Source organism: Onychomys torridus, chromosome 4 (assembly GCF_903995425.1).
Source record: "Onychomys torridus chromosome 4, mOncTor1.1, whole genome shotgun sequence".
Classification (NCBI taxonomy): domain Eukaryota; kingdom Metazoa; phylum Chordata; class Mammalia; order Rodentia; family Cricetidae; genus Onychomys; species Onychomys torridus.
Window position 1 is genome coordinate 6,057,879 of NC_050446.1, and position 14,170 is coordinate 6,072,048.

The 14,170-nt window shown below is 49.1% G+C and overlaps 1 protein-coding gene across 1 annotated transcript in view; it reads right to left on the reverse strand.

The window, feature by feature from the left end:
• The window catches only part of Niban2 (niban apoptosis regulator 2), a 53,356-nt gene extending 39,999 nt beyond the window's left edge, over positions 1 to 13,357 (reverse strand). The window contains exons 1-3 of the mRNA XM_036183377.1: positions 13,303 to 13,357; positions 5,957 to 6,042; positions 4,234 to 4,299 (exon numbers count right to left, since the gene is read on the reverse strand). Of these exons, the coding sequence (XP_036039270.1) occupies positions 4,234 to 4,299; positions 5,957 to 6,042; positions 13,303 to 13,357 (207 nt within the window). The remainder of the gene's footprint in view (positions 1 to 4,233; positions 4,300 to 5,956; positions 6,043 to 13,302) is intronic.
• Between the last annotated feature and the right edge of the window lie 813 nt (positions 13,358 to 14,170).

The window sequence follows — 14,170 nt, forward strand, 5'->3', positions numbered from 1 at the left end:
CCCTGAACTTGTTTCTCTGTTTCCACACAGAAAAACTGTGTCTCGGAAAAACAAACAAACAAACGAATGAATAGTTGCGGTATTCGGTAGTATAATGCTTGTCTAACATGAGCCAGGAGGCCCTGGTTCCTGTAGTACCTTATACATGTGCACACACACGTACACACAAGCATACACACACTGAAATATTGAGTGAAACAATGAGGAAGTCCGAGCTACTCAACCCTCTGTGACCCTGGACAAGTGGCATTCCTTATGGGGCCTCAGTTACCTCCCCTGTCAAGTGAGAATAATGATACTTTGTGGGGAGGTTCAAAAAAGATCAAGTGCCTAGCACAGTGCCTGGCAGTCAGTCACCTCTTGATAAACAGAAATGTCATTCCGGCCCCTGCCCTGCAGAAGTCTGAGGGAGGGACCAGAACATTGTGTTTTAAGTGCTTTAGGGATAGTACCAGAGCTGAAAGCTGACAAACAAGACATGAGACAGCAGGTACTAAGGGAAGCACATTCAGGGAGTGGGCCACACAGGCAAAAACCAAACCTGTGAAAAACAGGACGCATCGGAAGAGGTGAAGTCAAGATGGCAGGGACTTCTGGTTTCTTTGTGGCCCAGGGAAGGAAAGCAACTTCTGTCCGAGCCTCACAGTAGGGCCAAGGCCAACACTCCTAACACTGGGTGTCATGTTCTCTGAGCTGCCAGAGCAAACAAGGATGCTGTCTGTCATTTTATCCTCTTCCCTCAGCCTCAATGACAGAGCCTAGAAAGGCTGCCCCAGGAAAGGACAGCTAGAGCTAACTGGTCCCTAATCATCTCTTCAGCCAGGCTAGAGGTCTGGGCTAGGTGCAGGAGAAGGCGGAATGGTGGTCTGTCTCTGGCCCTTCATGATGCACCCAGACCCAGAGCCTGGAACACACACACTTCCCAGAATGCATGCCAGGTCCCTGCTCAAGGACCCTTTCCTTACACCTCTGTCTGCTGTCACTTAGCCACTCTGAGCTTCTACCGTCTCAAAGGGGGGAAGGTTCTGTGTACTGTAGGGTGCTGTTTCTGTGAATAGTCACTTCCAATCTGGGGGCCAGTCCCTATGAAATTTAGATTCATTGATGCACACAAACATGGACTGTAAAGAAAAAAAAAAAAAAAGTAAGCTGTGCATGCTGGCGCACGTCTTTAATCCCAGCACTCAGGAGGCAGAGGCAGGCAGATCTCTGGGAGTTCCAGGACAGCCAGGGCTACACAGAGACCCTGACAAAAAGAAAAAGAACAGCGAATGAGCTCCTGGTGCACAGAGAATGGAAGTGGTTTGTCTTTCTGGGGGTTGTGGGGTACAACTGGAGCATACACTTGCCCAAACTTAATGAAATGTGCATTCAAATAAACATTTTGTTGCCTGTTGGTTGTTTTGTTTTGTTTTTCTCTTTTGAGGGACCTGCCACCCAGCTCCCAAATATATCACACACACAGAGGCTTATTTTTTTAAATTTATTTATTTATTATGTATACAGCATGTGTGACTGCAGGCCAGAAGAACGCACCAGATCTCATTACAGATGGTTGTGAGCCACCATGTGGTTGCTGGGAATTGAACTCAGGACCTCTGGTAGAACAGTCAGTGCTCTTAACCGCTGAGCCATCTCTCCAGCCCTTGGCTTGTTTCTTACCAGCTTTTCTTAACCTTAAATTGTCCCATCTGTCTTTTGCCTCTGGGCTTTTACCTTTCTCTATTTCTGTATACTTTTCATTATTTCTTACTCTATGGCTTGCTGTGTAGCTGGGTAGCTGGCCCCTGAAGTCCTCCTCCTTCTCTGGCTACTTTTTTCCTCCCAGATTTCTCCTTCTATATATCCTCTCTGCCTGCCAGCCCCACCCATCCTTTCTCCTGCCTTGCCATTGGCCGTTCAGCTCTTCATTAGACCATCAGGTGTTTAGACAGGCACAGTAACACAGCTTCACAGAGTTAAACAAATGCAACATCAACAAAAGTAACACACCTTCAAATAATATTCCACAACAGTTGTGCCCTCCCCAGATGCTAGAGACCAAATCCAGGGCCTTATGCTTGCTAGACAAGTGCACTCTACCACTGAGCTAAATCCCCAACTCCCCCAAATGAATGTTTTAGTATAAGTCATTTGGGGGGGGGGGATGTTTTTCGAGACTAGGTTTCTTTGTGTAGTCCTGACTATCCTTGATTTTTGCTTTGTAGACCAGGCTGGCCTTGAATTCACAGAGACCCACTTGCCTCTGCCTCTCAGTGTGGGGATTAAGGTGTGCACCACCACGGCCCACCCTCGTATACATCATTATACACATTATACTGGGTTTATATGTGTGGTACCTGCTAAGCAGGTCACCAGTCACCAGTCTGATGTATTCCCAGCCCTTGGCCTTTTGAGACAAGCCCTCCATGTTTTTAAATTTATCTCAGATTGGCCTTGAACTTGTGGTGTAGCCCAGGATTGCCTCAAACAGTGTGTGTGTGTGTGTGTGTGTGTGTGTGTGTGTGTGTGTGTGTGTGTGATGTGAATAGGGGAGTGTCTCACATCACCCTGACTGGTTTAGAATTCACTATGTAGCTTAGGCCAGGCTGAGAACTTGGAGCAGTCTCCTGCCTCAGACTCCTAAGTGCTGTGATTGCATGCAATTTCTGGAATAGGTCCATGGAGACGAGAAAGGTATGGGAGTTAAGAGTGTCAGTGGCAAAAGGCAGACTCCACTTAGGCCACATAGTGGTGTCAAGACTTCCTCCAGGAGGGGGAAGGGAGGAAGGGCCTTGTCTTGGATGGGTGGGACCAGATGAGGAGGTAGCTGGAGCTGGAAGAATGGGGCTTGTTCTGAGAACCTTGTAAAGTTCTCTGGAAGCTCTTAGCCATCTTCTGTGTTAATCAATCAGAGCAGTTAGGGCCTTTGGGTCAGAAAGCAGAGAAGAGATTTGCACCTTGCTTGTCTTTTTTTCTGCTAGTGAGGGAACCTGAGGCCTTGCTTATACTAAGCAAGCATTTCCACCTCTGAGCTATCCCTTAGCCCTTCCCTTTTTTTATAAAAAAAAAAAAAAAAAAAAAAGAAAGAAAGAATATAGTCATCAGCATAATGGATTCCAGGAAGTTGACAACAGAGAATTTCCCAATGGCCTGGGGCCATTTTCATGTTCACCTTTTTATTTCTTTGTTTTTTATTAATGTTTGTACTAAGTGTACAAAATAACGGGTGTGATGACATTTTCATATACTTTATATCATTGTCCTTTGCCCACATGAACACCCATCCCCCTTCCTTGTGCCTCTCCCAAATGATTCTTTTCTCAATGCTGAGCATACCACCCGGCTCATGTGTGCTAGACGAGAAATGTACTGTGAAGTCACTTCCCCAGTCCTTTGCCTTCCAGATTTGAGCAGATGGCAATGTCTTTTCTTTCTTTCTTTTTATTTTTTGGTTTTTTGAGACAGGGTTTCTCTGTGTACCCCAGGCTGGCCTTGAACTCAGAGATCTGCCTGTCTCTGCCTTCCTAGTGCTGAGGTTAAAGGTGTGTGTCACCACTGCCCAGCTGCAATGTGTTGTCATGCTTGTACAGGACAGAGGTCATTTGTGTTTTCTCTTGTCATGCCGGGGCTTGGACATGACCCTTAGTTAGTCCTCCATTACCTACCTGCACCCTTGGTCCATTTACCTTTCCATCCCTACCTTCTGCTTTCTTTCTAGTGGAGCGCTGAGTGAATGCGCCTTGCATGTTCCGACTGGGTTTTTGCATGTGGAGGCCAGAGGCCAGCACCAGTCTTCTCCACTTTATTCTTTGAGACACGGACTCTCACTGAACTTGGAGCTCCGTGACTGGCTAGGCTGGCTGCCTGTCTCTGCCTCCCCAGGGCTGGGATTACAGATGCATGTCCTGTTCCCACACAGGCTCCTTCAGGCGGATGCTGGGAACCTGAACTCCACCGGGTCTTGATGCTTACCACCTGAGTCATCTCCTCAGCCCCCTGTTCTTTTTCTCATTCTTCTGTAAGAACTCTTTCTGTAGTGAGACTTTCTCAGCCTTGCAAGATGCTCTTTTGTTACAACCCAGAGGCAGTCTCTACTTAACAGACCCCCCCTCCCTTTTCGTTGGTGACTCCAGGAATGTGGACAAAGGGTAAGAATGTTAGGATCTGGTGCAAGGAGGGAAGGAACTCTGCTGCCCACGTGCCGGGTCTGCTCCTCCTAAACCAAGAATGCCACCTACAGCCCTGACTTACCAGGGCCTCTGTCAGGAAGTGGCTTCTGCCAACCTGCCTCTCAGCAGCTGCCCCACCCAGCCCCACCTACAGCACATTTGGAAACAGCAACCTGAAGGTGAAGAATGAGCCTTTACTTTGAAAGGGAGGGTCCAGAAGGCTGGAGCCAGAGCCTGGACTGAAGCCCGGAGAAGGCAAGCATTTCTCTGGGGTTTCCAGGAGAGACTCATCCAGCACCCTTCCTTGTCCTATAGGAAGAAGGAAGGGCCTTCGCCCTGCAGGGTCCTCTCCCTCCAGGTTGGCTCCAAGCCCCAGCTCTGCTTGCCCCACAAACCTGTCAGACCTGAAATAGAGAAGGAGAAAAAAACAAAACAAAACACCTCCAGTAAACTGCAGGGGTGTGGATGAATCGAGATTTTGTTTTTAAGGAATATCATGTGTCCACCTCTGTTTACCCGGTTGGCATGCCCTGTGGCACGGAAGGGACCCTGGCGCTGGGCCCAGGCCTCCCCCTTGGGCAGTGGGAGGAGTTGCAGCTCTGCCTGTCCCACCCATCACCTGGTCTCTGTGGAACTTCCTCTGTTCCTTCAGTGGAGCAACTGTCTCTCATGCGGGGTCCAGCAACTGCCCGGCCCAGGGCGGCCCGCCTGCCGACAGCCTACCTATTGTCCTCACTGGACACTCTCACGGATTCTTCTAAAACACAAACATGGTCATGTTCTCCACCTCCGGTCCTTGAGATGAGGTCAAATTCCTAAATGTGACAATCAGGGAATTCTTTCTTTAAAAGAGAATTTCTTCTTTTTTAAAAAAAAAAAATGTTTTTTACATTTATTTATTTGTTTACTTTGTTTGGCAGGGGAGGGCGGGAAGAGCACATAATGTGGATTTCAAACTTTCAAGGGGTGATGGCGCACAGCATTAATCCCAGCACTCTAGAGGCAGAGGCTGGAGGATCTCTGTGAGTTCGAGGCCAGCCTGGTCTACAAAGTGAGTTCAGCACAGCCAGGACTTCGCAGAGAAACCCAGTCTCACAGGGAAAAAAATCTATTCTCTCTTCTCTTCCTCCACCATGTGGGCTCTGGAGACAGCCGCTACCAACTTTACCCCTAAGCCAATGACCAGCCCCGGCACCCCCTTTATCCTGCTTCCCTTCCCCCTACCCCAGCCACCCTGAACTTTCACATCTTCAAACCAGTCCTGCTTAGAGCTTACACATTAGCCAAGCTTTTCCCCAGGTTTGCCCCTCCCAGCACCTCAGAAAAAACTACCCTTTACCAGAGAGCCTGAGTTAGGCTAGGCCACCATCATTGCTTTTCCCAGCACGCTGAACTTCCTTCGCCACAGTCAGCACATTCCAAGGTTGTTCATTGTGTGTGTGGTTATCTGTGTAATTAGAGCATCCTCACTGAGGACTAGAACTGTCCTCACTGCACGTGACATCATAACAAGATCGTTAGGCCCCCAGTGCACAAACCATTGGCCATCTGATGTCTGCTTGCCCCTGGAGAGCCATGTTATAGTGCCTCAAACAGTCATGTCCACCTCACTTGACAGCAAAATAAGTCTCTGCCAATAGCATCTGCTTGCATAACTCCAGGAATGGGGGACTCACTACCTTTCCAGGTCGTGGTTTCATGATTAGACCCAACAACACAGAAGCCAGGCAGGGAGGGGCATGAGGACAAAGAAGGGGCAGCTGGTGCTCAGAGTAAGGAGGGCATGAGGACAAAGACAGTCCGACCTGAGCTCCCACGCTGGGCAGCTCCTGCTGCACTGGGCCCTGGGTTCCCATCCCACTGAATCTTTGACCTCCATTGCCTGCATCTTCTGGAAGAGAAAACAGGCTCAAGGATGCTGTGATGTGTCTGAAGTTTCAAAACAAGTAAGGGACGAAGTGTTGGGATGCAGCTCAGAGGCAGAGCACATTCTTGGCATGCATAAAACCTGGCTCCGGTCTGTAAGACCAGAATCGGAAGCCCATTGGTGGTGGCACATGCCTTTAATCCCAGCACTTGGGTGGCAGAGGCAGGAGGATCTCTGTGAGTTCAAGGCTAACCTGGTCTACAGATTGAGTTCCGGGACAGCCAAGGCTACACATAGAAACCTTATCTCAAAAAAACAAAACAAGCCGGGCAGTGGTGGCGCATGCCTTTAATCCCAGCACTCGGGAGGCAGAGACAGGAGGATCTCTGTGAGTTCGAGGCCAGCCTGGTCTCTAAAACAAGTTCCAGGAAAGGTGCAAAGCTACACAGAGAAACCCTGTCTCGAAAAACGGAAAGAAAAAAAAGAAAGAAAGAAAAGAAAAGAAAAACCAAGAAAAGAAAGGAAAAAAAAAGACAACAACAAAAGCAAAAGACCAGACTTGGAGGAGAGAGAGGAGACCCCCCACTTCACACAGCTCTGGCTGCACCAGACAGATCTCCCACCTCTTACCTTTTTTTACCTTTTTTAATTTCTTTTTTATTTCCGTTGGTGCTTTGCCTGCATGTATGTCTGTGTGAGGGTGTCAGATCTTGGAGTTACAGACAGTTGTTAGCTGCCATGTGGGTGCTGGAAATTGAACCCAGGTCCAGTCAGTGCTCTTAACCACTGAGCCATCTCTCCAGCCCCACACCTCTTCTTACCTTTATGCCCAGTTCTATCCCCTCATCCATTTCTCAGGTCCAACATAGAAATCTCTTCCCACTATACCATGTCCACGTGTCACAGGAACACTTTCCATATTGATGGCTATTCATCTGCTAATTTTTGTGGGGAGGGCAGAATTGCATGTAGCCCAGACTGTCCTCAAACTCACTATACAGCTGAGGGAGATGACAGTGAAATCCAGACCATCCTGTTTTCATTCCCAAGTGATCACAGACATGCATCTCAAGTCCATCTCGTGTGGCATTGGCGGCTGAACCCAGGTCTTTCTGCATGGTAGGCAAGCCTTCCACCAAGTGAGCTACCCACCCACCTGTCCCACTTCCGCTTTTTAAGATGGGGGTCTCACTCTGCAGCCCAGACTTACCTCAAATTCACTATGGAATGAATATGACTTTGAACTCTTGATCCTCCGGCCTCCACCTCTCAAATCCTGGGATTAGAGATGTGTGGCACCGTGCCCAATTTCATAACTAGTTCTGAGAATAAAGTTCTAGAAGTGAAATTGCTGGGCTACACCTCTTTCTGGGCTTGGCAACCAACTGACTGACTGAGGCGGCTGGAGCCTCCAGTGTTCCTCAGGCACTTCCCACACACTGTCTTATGTCTCTTAGTCACAGAGTCCTTCTGCATAGACCTTACCACTCACCACCTGAGACGCAGCGGGTCCTGAGCCTTGGTGGGCTCCAGAGCTGGGTGCTGCTAAGCCCACTGACACTGGGCAGCCCCTCCCAGTTCCTCCCCACCCTGAGGATCAGGACTCAGGCCCCATCAGCCCACACCCCACACTCCTCTTCCATTTTAGCCTTGGTTTCCTGCTGGGCCACAGCTGTCCCTCACCAGGCGGTGACTCAGAGCCTTCCAGAATGGCAGTGCTACCAGCCCCGCCCAGGCCTCTGGGCGGGTGACTAATCTTGTGGTGAGGCTGGGCTGAGCTCCCAGGGCAGGCGGTGCTCTTCTGCCAACCTGGCCCTCCTTCCTCTATCCTTTGCTGATTTCTGTCCTCTGGGCTTTCTTCAGAGAATGAGGACAACCTTTAAGTGTCCCAGGTGACTGAGACTGGGTGGACACTATCTTAGGGAGTCACAGGGAGAAGGTAAATGGGAAGTGAGAGAGAGGAGGCAGGGAGAGCCTCTAGCCCCAGTGTTGGACTGGTTGGGGATCCAGGACTAGGAAGCTGGCAAAGGTAGACCACCCTTCCCCCACATGATGTCTCTGTGAGAACCGGGAAATTCAGTGCCAAGAGTCTGGGCCAGTCTGGTCCCGGGGCCCCAGCTGGCTTGGCAAGTGTAGCAGGCTGGATTCAGCCCTCATCCACTTCACCAGTCACACTTGTACAGGGAGGCTTGGGTGAGGAGGCTGGAGTGTTAAATTCTCCTGGGAGACGTTTAGAAACAGGCTTCTCAGAGCTGTTTGGGTTGTTACTGTTGCAGGTGAACATGCACTGGACAGCATGGTATTTGCATTGTTGTATCTGAAATGCATGGGATGCTATGCATTTTAATAAGAGGCCAGTCCTACAGTGACCGTGACACACTGAGCAGCCTCCAAGCACCAAAAAGGGTCGGGCTTTGAGACTTAGGTGTTGTTTGTTTGTTTTGTTTTGTTTTTTAGAGTTATTTTATGTATATGAGTGTTTCGTCTGCTTGTATGTGTGTACACCACATTGTGCCTGGTTCCTTCAAAGGTCAGAAGGTGACATCACATCCCCTGGGACTACAGTTACAGACGGTTGTGAGCTGCCATGTGGGTACTAGGAGCCAAACCCAGGTCCTCTGAAAGAGCAGCCATGCTCTGAACCGCTGAGGCATCCCTCTGGCTCTCAGACATGTTGTTACTTGACATCAGTCCCGTTTTGCAGATAAAGGCACTAATAATGCTTAGAGAAGAGGATGGGTCACAAAGGGGGCAGTCAGGAAGCCACCATTCCAACCAGACTCCTAGGCCCTGACTGCTGGGACAAAACCCAGCCATTTAATGGATGTGGAAACTGGCTTGACGTGCAGGTTTATGGCCCCCTTCCCAGCCCATCTCTGATGAAACCACGCAGACCTCCAGTGTTTCAGCTTCTCAGTCAACAGCCTTCCCCAGGGGCTGCCTACCTTCTTCCAGCTCAGAAGTGCCTCTGACCTTAGAGCAGCAATCCCCCTGGGTCCCTGTTGGGTGTCTCCCTGGACCTTCAAAGAGTTCCAGAGACTAGAAATCATCCCTCTCTGGCACCCAGGAAACCATCAGCTGTACTTGGGTGACTGGTCATTCTGGACTTTGGTTTTTGTAAATGGAGTTCCTCACTAAAGGAGCCTGGGCCAGTCACTGTCAACAACTCATGGGTGCAGGTGCTGGAGTCTAATTTGGGGGGTACAGTGTTGAGATAGAAGCCAGGAACGTCCCTACACGAAGCGAGCACTCCACCATTGAGCTCCAGCCTGACCAGATGCTAATTCTGACAGTTTGAAGACAGGCAGGACCTTGAGTCCCTGACCAGGAGGGTGTACCTCAAGGCAGGCTGGCATTGTGGGGGAGTGGCATGCAAAACAGGCCATCAGGGAGAGAAGCTGTGTGGCACGCAGGTGTGCCAGCTAAGCTGCCAAGGCCTGATGTGTGGGACTCCTCCCTGAGGCTTCTCCCAGTGGGAAGGATGGATCCCTCAGGGCTCTGGCAAGGCGGGGAGGCTGATCCCAGGACAAGGTCAGACACTAGTCTGTCTGTTCCCTTTCTCTTTCTTTTGTTTGCTTCACAAACAGGCCCGGCTTTCCTTAGGAGGTGACAGGTTGGTTTTCTATTTGTTGTTGTTTTTGTTTGTTTGTTTTTGAGTCACGGGATCATGTAGCTCAGGCTGGCTTCAAACTTACCAGATAACCAGGATGATTCTCCTGTCTCTACCTCCCAAGTGCTGGGTGCCAAATCATCTGTAAGCAGTGCTGGGGTGAAACCCAGGGCTTTGAGCACGCTGGGCAAATTCTCTGCCAGCTGCTCTATGACACCCAGCCCTTCTCAGTGAGTCATAAATGACGATTTAGGCTGGATGCAGGGGCACATATTTTGGGAAGCTGAGGCAGGAGGATCACTGCATGATGGAGGCCAGCTTGGCCTGTGTAGTGAGTTCCAGACCAGCCCAGGCTACATGATACCTGTTTTATGGTGCACACATGTGCATGAGTACATTTGTGTGTGTGCATCATATCATTTCTTCAGCTTATACAAAACACTTCCAGAAACCAGAAAGTTCTCCCTGACAGGTGACTTTGCTTCAAAGATAATCACTTTTTTGTTGTTAAGAATAGGGTCTTGGGGATAGAGAAAGGCTCAGTGGCTAAGAGCACTGGCTGCTCTTCCAGAGGACCTGGATTCAACTTCCAGCACCCACATGGCAGCCCATCACCATTTGTAACTCTAGTACTAAGTGATCCAATGCTTTCTTCTGGCTTCCATGGGCACCAGGCACACGTATGGTGTATAGACATACAAGCAGGCAAAACACTAATATACATAAAATGATTTTTTAATTACAAAAAATATGGGCTTCCTGGCTGTTCTGGAACTTGGTGTGTAGATTAGATTGGTTTTGAACTCACAGAGATCCACCTGTGTCAGCCTTCAGAGTGCTGAAATTAAAGAAAGGTGTGTGCAACTATGCCTGGAGATAACCACTCTTTTGACTTTCATCATAGTAAAACATTTTGTTTGTCCTAGAAGTTCATATAAGTAGGATTAAATAATAATGAACTATTATTATTATTATTATCATCATCAGTATTATTGTTAAATTTTTTTGAGACAGGGTTTCTCTGTGTAGCCCTAGCTGGCCTAGAACCCCCTAAGTATACCAGACTGATCTCAGACTCACAGAGCTCCATTCTGCCTCTGCCTCCTGAACACTGGCTGGTATTAAAGGCATGGGCCACCACACCTGGCTGTTTTGTTCTGTCTGGCCTCTTTTGCACAACACTGTTCCTGAGAGGGATGCATACTGTTATCTGCTGGTAGTCATTCCTTTTTATTGCTTTAGAATTCTACTATGTGGACACACTACAGTGTCTACATAGATCTAGTCTCCTGTTGATGGATAGTTAGGTTTGGAGCTATGAATAATCCCTGACTATGTGTCTAAAAGTCTTATGATGAACACCCATTTTTCATTTGTCTTGCATAAGTAGCCAAGAGTGGAATTTTTGCTCATAGAGGAAGTATTTGTATTACTAGAAATCACCAAACTTTTTTTTTTTTCAAAATGCCTGTCCTACTTCACGCCCACGTGAATGACGCATAGTCACTCCAGTGGCTCCATATTCTTGCTGACAACATTTGTCACTGCTGGCCTTTCATTCTAGCGTTTCTGATGGCAAGCAGGGGCGTCCACCCTAGCTTTGTTCCCCATCGCCCGCCATCTTTTCTTTTCAAGGTCTCGTGTATCCCAGGTTAGTTCCAAAGTCCCTATACAGGGGAGGATGGAGGATGACCTTAAATTCCTGATCCTCCTGCCTCCACCTTCAGAGTGCTGGGAGTACAGGCCTGTGCTGCCACATCTGGCTAGTTACTATGCATATATGTCTGGGATATGAGGGATTGAACCCAGGTCCTCACACATGCAGACAAGTGCTGCACCACCGAACTACGGCCCAAGCCTTCTCTCATTCATTTAACGACTGTGTTCAATTCATGCTCCAAAGGAGCTGAAGGATCAGCCAGACTGACTGACTTGGAAGAGAAGCATCTGATAGAAACAGGGAGAGCAGAGGTCCAGCAAGGATGCACCCACAGAGACATTCAGGGTGCCCAAAGGAGAGTAGAGAGAGGGGAGAGACAGACCCTAGTCTGGAGTCCTGGCCATCCTCCAAGGCAGGCTGGGTAGCATGGAGGCTGGTAAGGTGGAGGAAGGTGAAGTGGGGGCTGCCCACAGAGAGACCTGCGGACTATGGTCGGAAGCCTGGCAACATCCTAAGCAGAAAAGGAACTAAGGAAACAATAGAGCCTGGGCCAGCGAGATGGCTCAGTGGGTAAAGTCGCCTCTGGCAAGCCTCACAATCTGAACTGGATAGAGGGAAACAAACAACTCCTGGCCTGCACATACACACATGCACACATGCACGCACACCCCTCATCCTCAGCCACAAGGGCAGACACACCACATACAAAATAAATAAATAAAATGATTAATTAAAAATAAATAAAAGGAGGCTGTAGACACAGCTCAGCTATGTAGCTTACTCAGGGTTCTTGCATAGGACCTGTATATATTTCATACCCAGCACCCACATTAGACAGCTCATAACCACCTGCAACTTCAGTTCCAGGGATCAAACATCCTCTTCTGACCTCCATAGGCTCCTGCACACACACAGTATACATACACTCAAACCGGCTCACACACATAAGCATGTAAAATAAATCTAATCAATAAATAAGAGACTAGAGCCCAGATTTTCAGACTCTAGGGTCCCAGGGTTTGATTTAGGATTCAGTTTCTGATCCTTCCCCCACTATATGTCCTTCAGCAAAGAATGCATGGGCTTGAGGGCTGAGGCCACCTGGTAACCAGGCTTCAGCAACACCCCTGGGGGCAGCTGCTGGCTCCCTTATGCTCTTTCCTACTCCAGTGTCCAAATTCAGGCTGCCTTACAGACCTGGAAGGTGTCCACTGCCCCCTGGTGGTAGCTCGGCATGGCCACAGATAGGATGTAACCTGGAGGTCCAGCTTCCCTGGAGGCCAGTGTGGGAGTGGGTCCATGCACAGGTACACACAAAACGTCATGTCTTCTTCAGCCGCAGGCTTCCTTTCCTCCCCCGAAGAACTAACTCCTGCATGCTCCACCACTGCTGTCTCACCCTGGGCTCCTCCAGGTAGCCATCCACACCATTGCAAAGCCTCCCAGCAGCTTGTCCCTCTGATCCATGGCTCTAGTGTCTGCACAGAAGCAATGGCAATCTTTTAAACAGTTATGATTTCAGTAGATATTCTATACAGTAAACCACAGATCTTAGGAGCACACATATATATGTATGTATGTATGTATGTATACATATATATGTATATATGTGTATATGTATATATATGTGTGTATATATATATGTGTGTGTGTATATATGTATATGCAATTGCCCATATAACATTCACCCAGACCCTGATCCAAAGTGTTTCTAGGCCCTCTGGTCACTTCCCGTTGCCCTCAGCATAAGATGTGCTACCTACTAAGCTCCACAGGACCTAGTTCCTGACCTCCCCACTTCCGACCGTCCCTCACCTCACATGTCATCCCATCCATCTTCCCCACATGCTTATCTTACTACTCCCCCAAGGCCCCTGTGCCCGTGCCCCTCCTGCCCCCTGTACAGCTGATGCTGAGAGTCATCCTCGGTCACTCTCCACCTTAGTCACTGAAGCAAGGTCTCCTAGTTACACGGAGAGCTTGCCTGATATGTCTAGGCCTGCTGGGCACTCACTGAGGGGGTCCTCTACATCTGTTCCCGCAGCAGTAGAATTGCAGGTGGTCGCCATGCCCACCTGGCATTTATGTGAGCTCCAGGGGGCCAAACTCTGGTCTTCATCAAGTAGCAAGAGCTTCAGTGTCAGCATCTCCCTAGCCTCTTCCTCTCCTCTCCTCTTCCTACCCTCCCATCTCCTCTGTTCTCTCCTGTCTTCCCCTCCTGTCCCCCTCCCTCTCTCTTTCTGATTTTTTGAGAGAGGGTCTCTCTATGTCACCTTGGCTAGCCTAGAATACTGGATGTAGACCAGACCAGGCTGGCCTCAAATGTCCAGAGATCCACTTGCCTCTCGAGTGCAGGGATCAAAGGGAGGCATCACCACACCCAGCCTCCAACCCTTTTCCCTACTCCAACCCAGCACCCAGAACAGGCCCCAGCAGACCTGAAGCACACAAAAATATTTGGTGAATGAGGGAAGGTGTTTATAAGAATGAGCATTGCCAGGCGGTGGTGGCGCATGCCTTTAATCCCAGCACTCGGGAGGCAGAGCCAGGCGGATCTTTGTGAGTTCGAGGCCAGCCTGGTCTACAGAGTGAGATCAAGGAAAGGTGCAAAAGCTACACAGAGAAACCCTGTCTCGAAAAACAAAACAAAAGAATGCGCTTTGAGGACAGACCTCAGATTGCACCATTGCTCCAAAGTTATCAGCTGGAGAACAGTGAGGAAAGCGCCCCTTCATGTCTCTGTTTTCTTTCTTCTGTCCATGAAGGAAGGTGAAGGTGGTGCTCTGTCACAGGGTGTCCACTGACACCTGGATCTAGTGCTCATCCATTCTTCAGGTGTTCAGCTGGGCCCACTCACAAATGTCATCCCAGCTGGGGCCCTC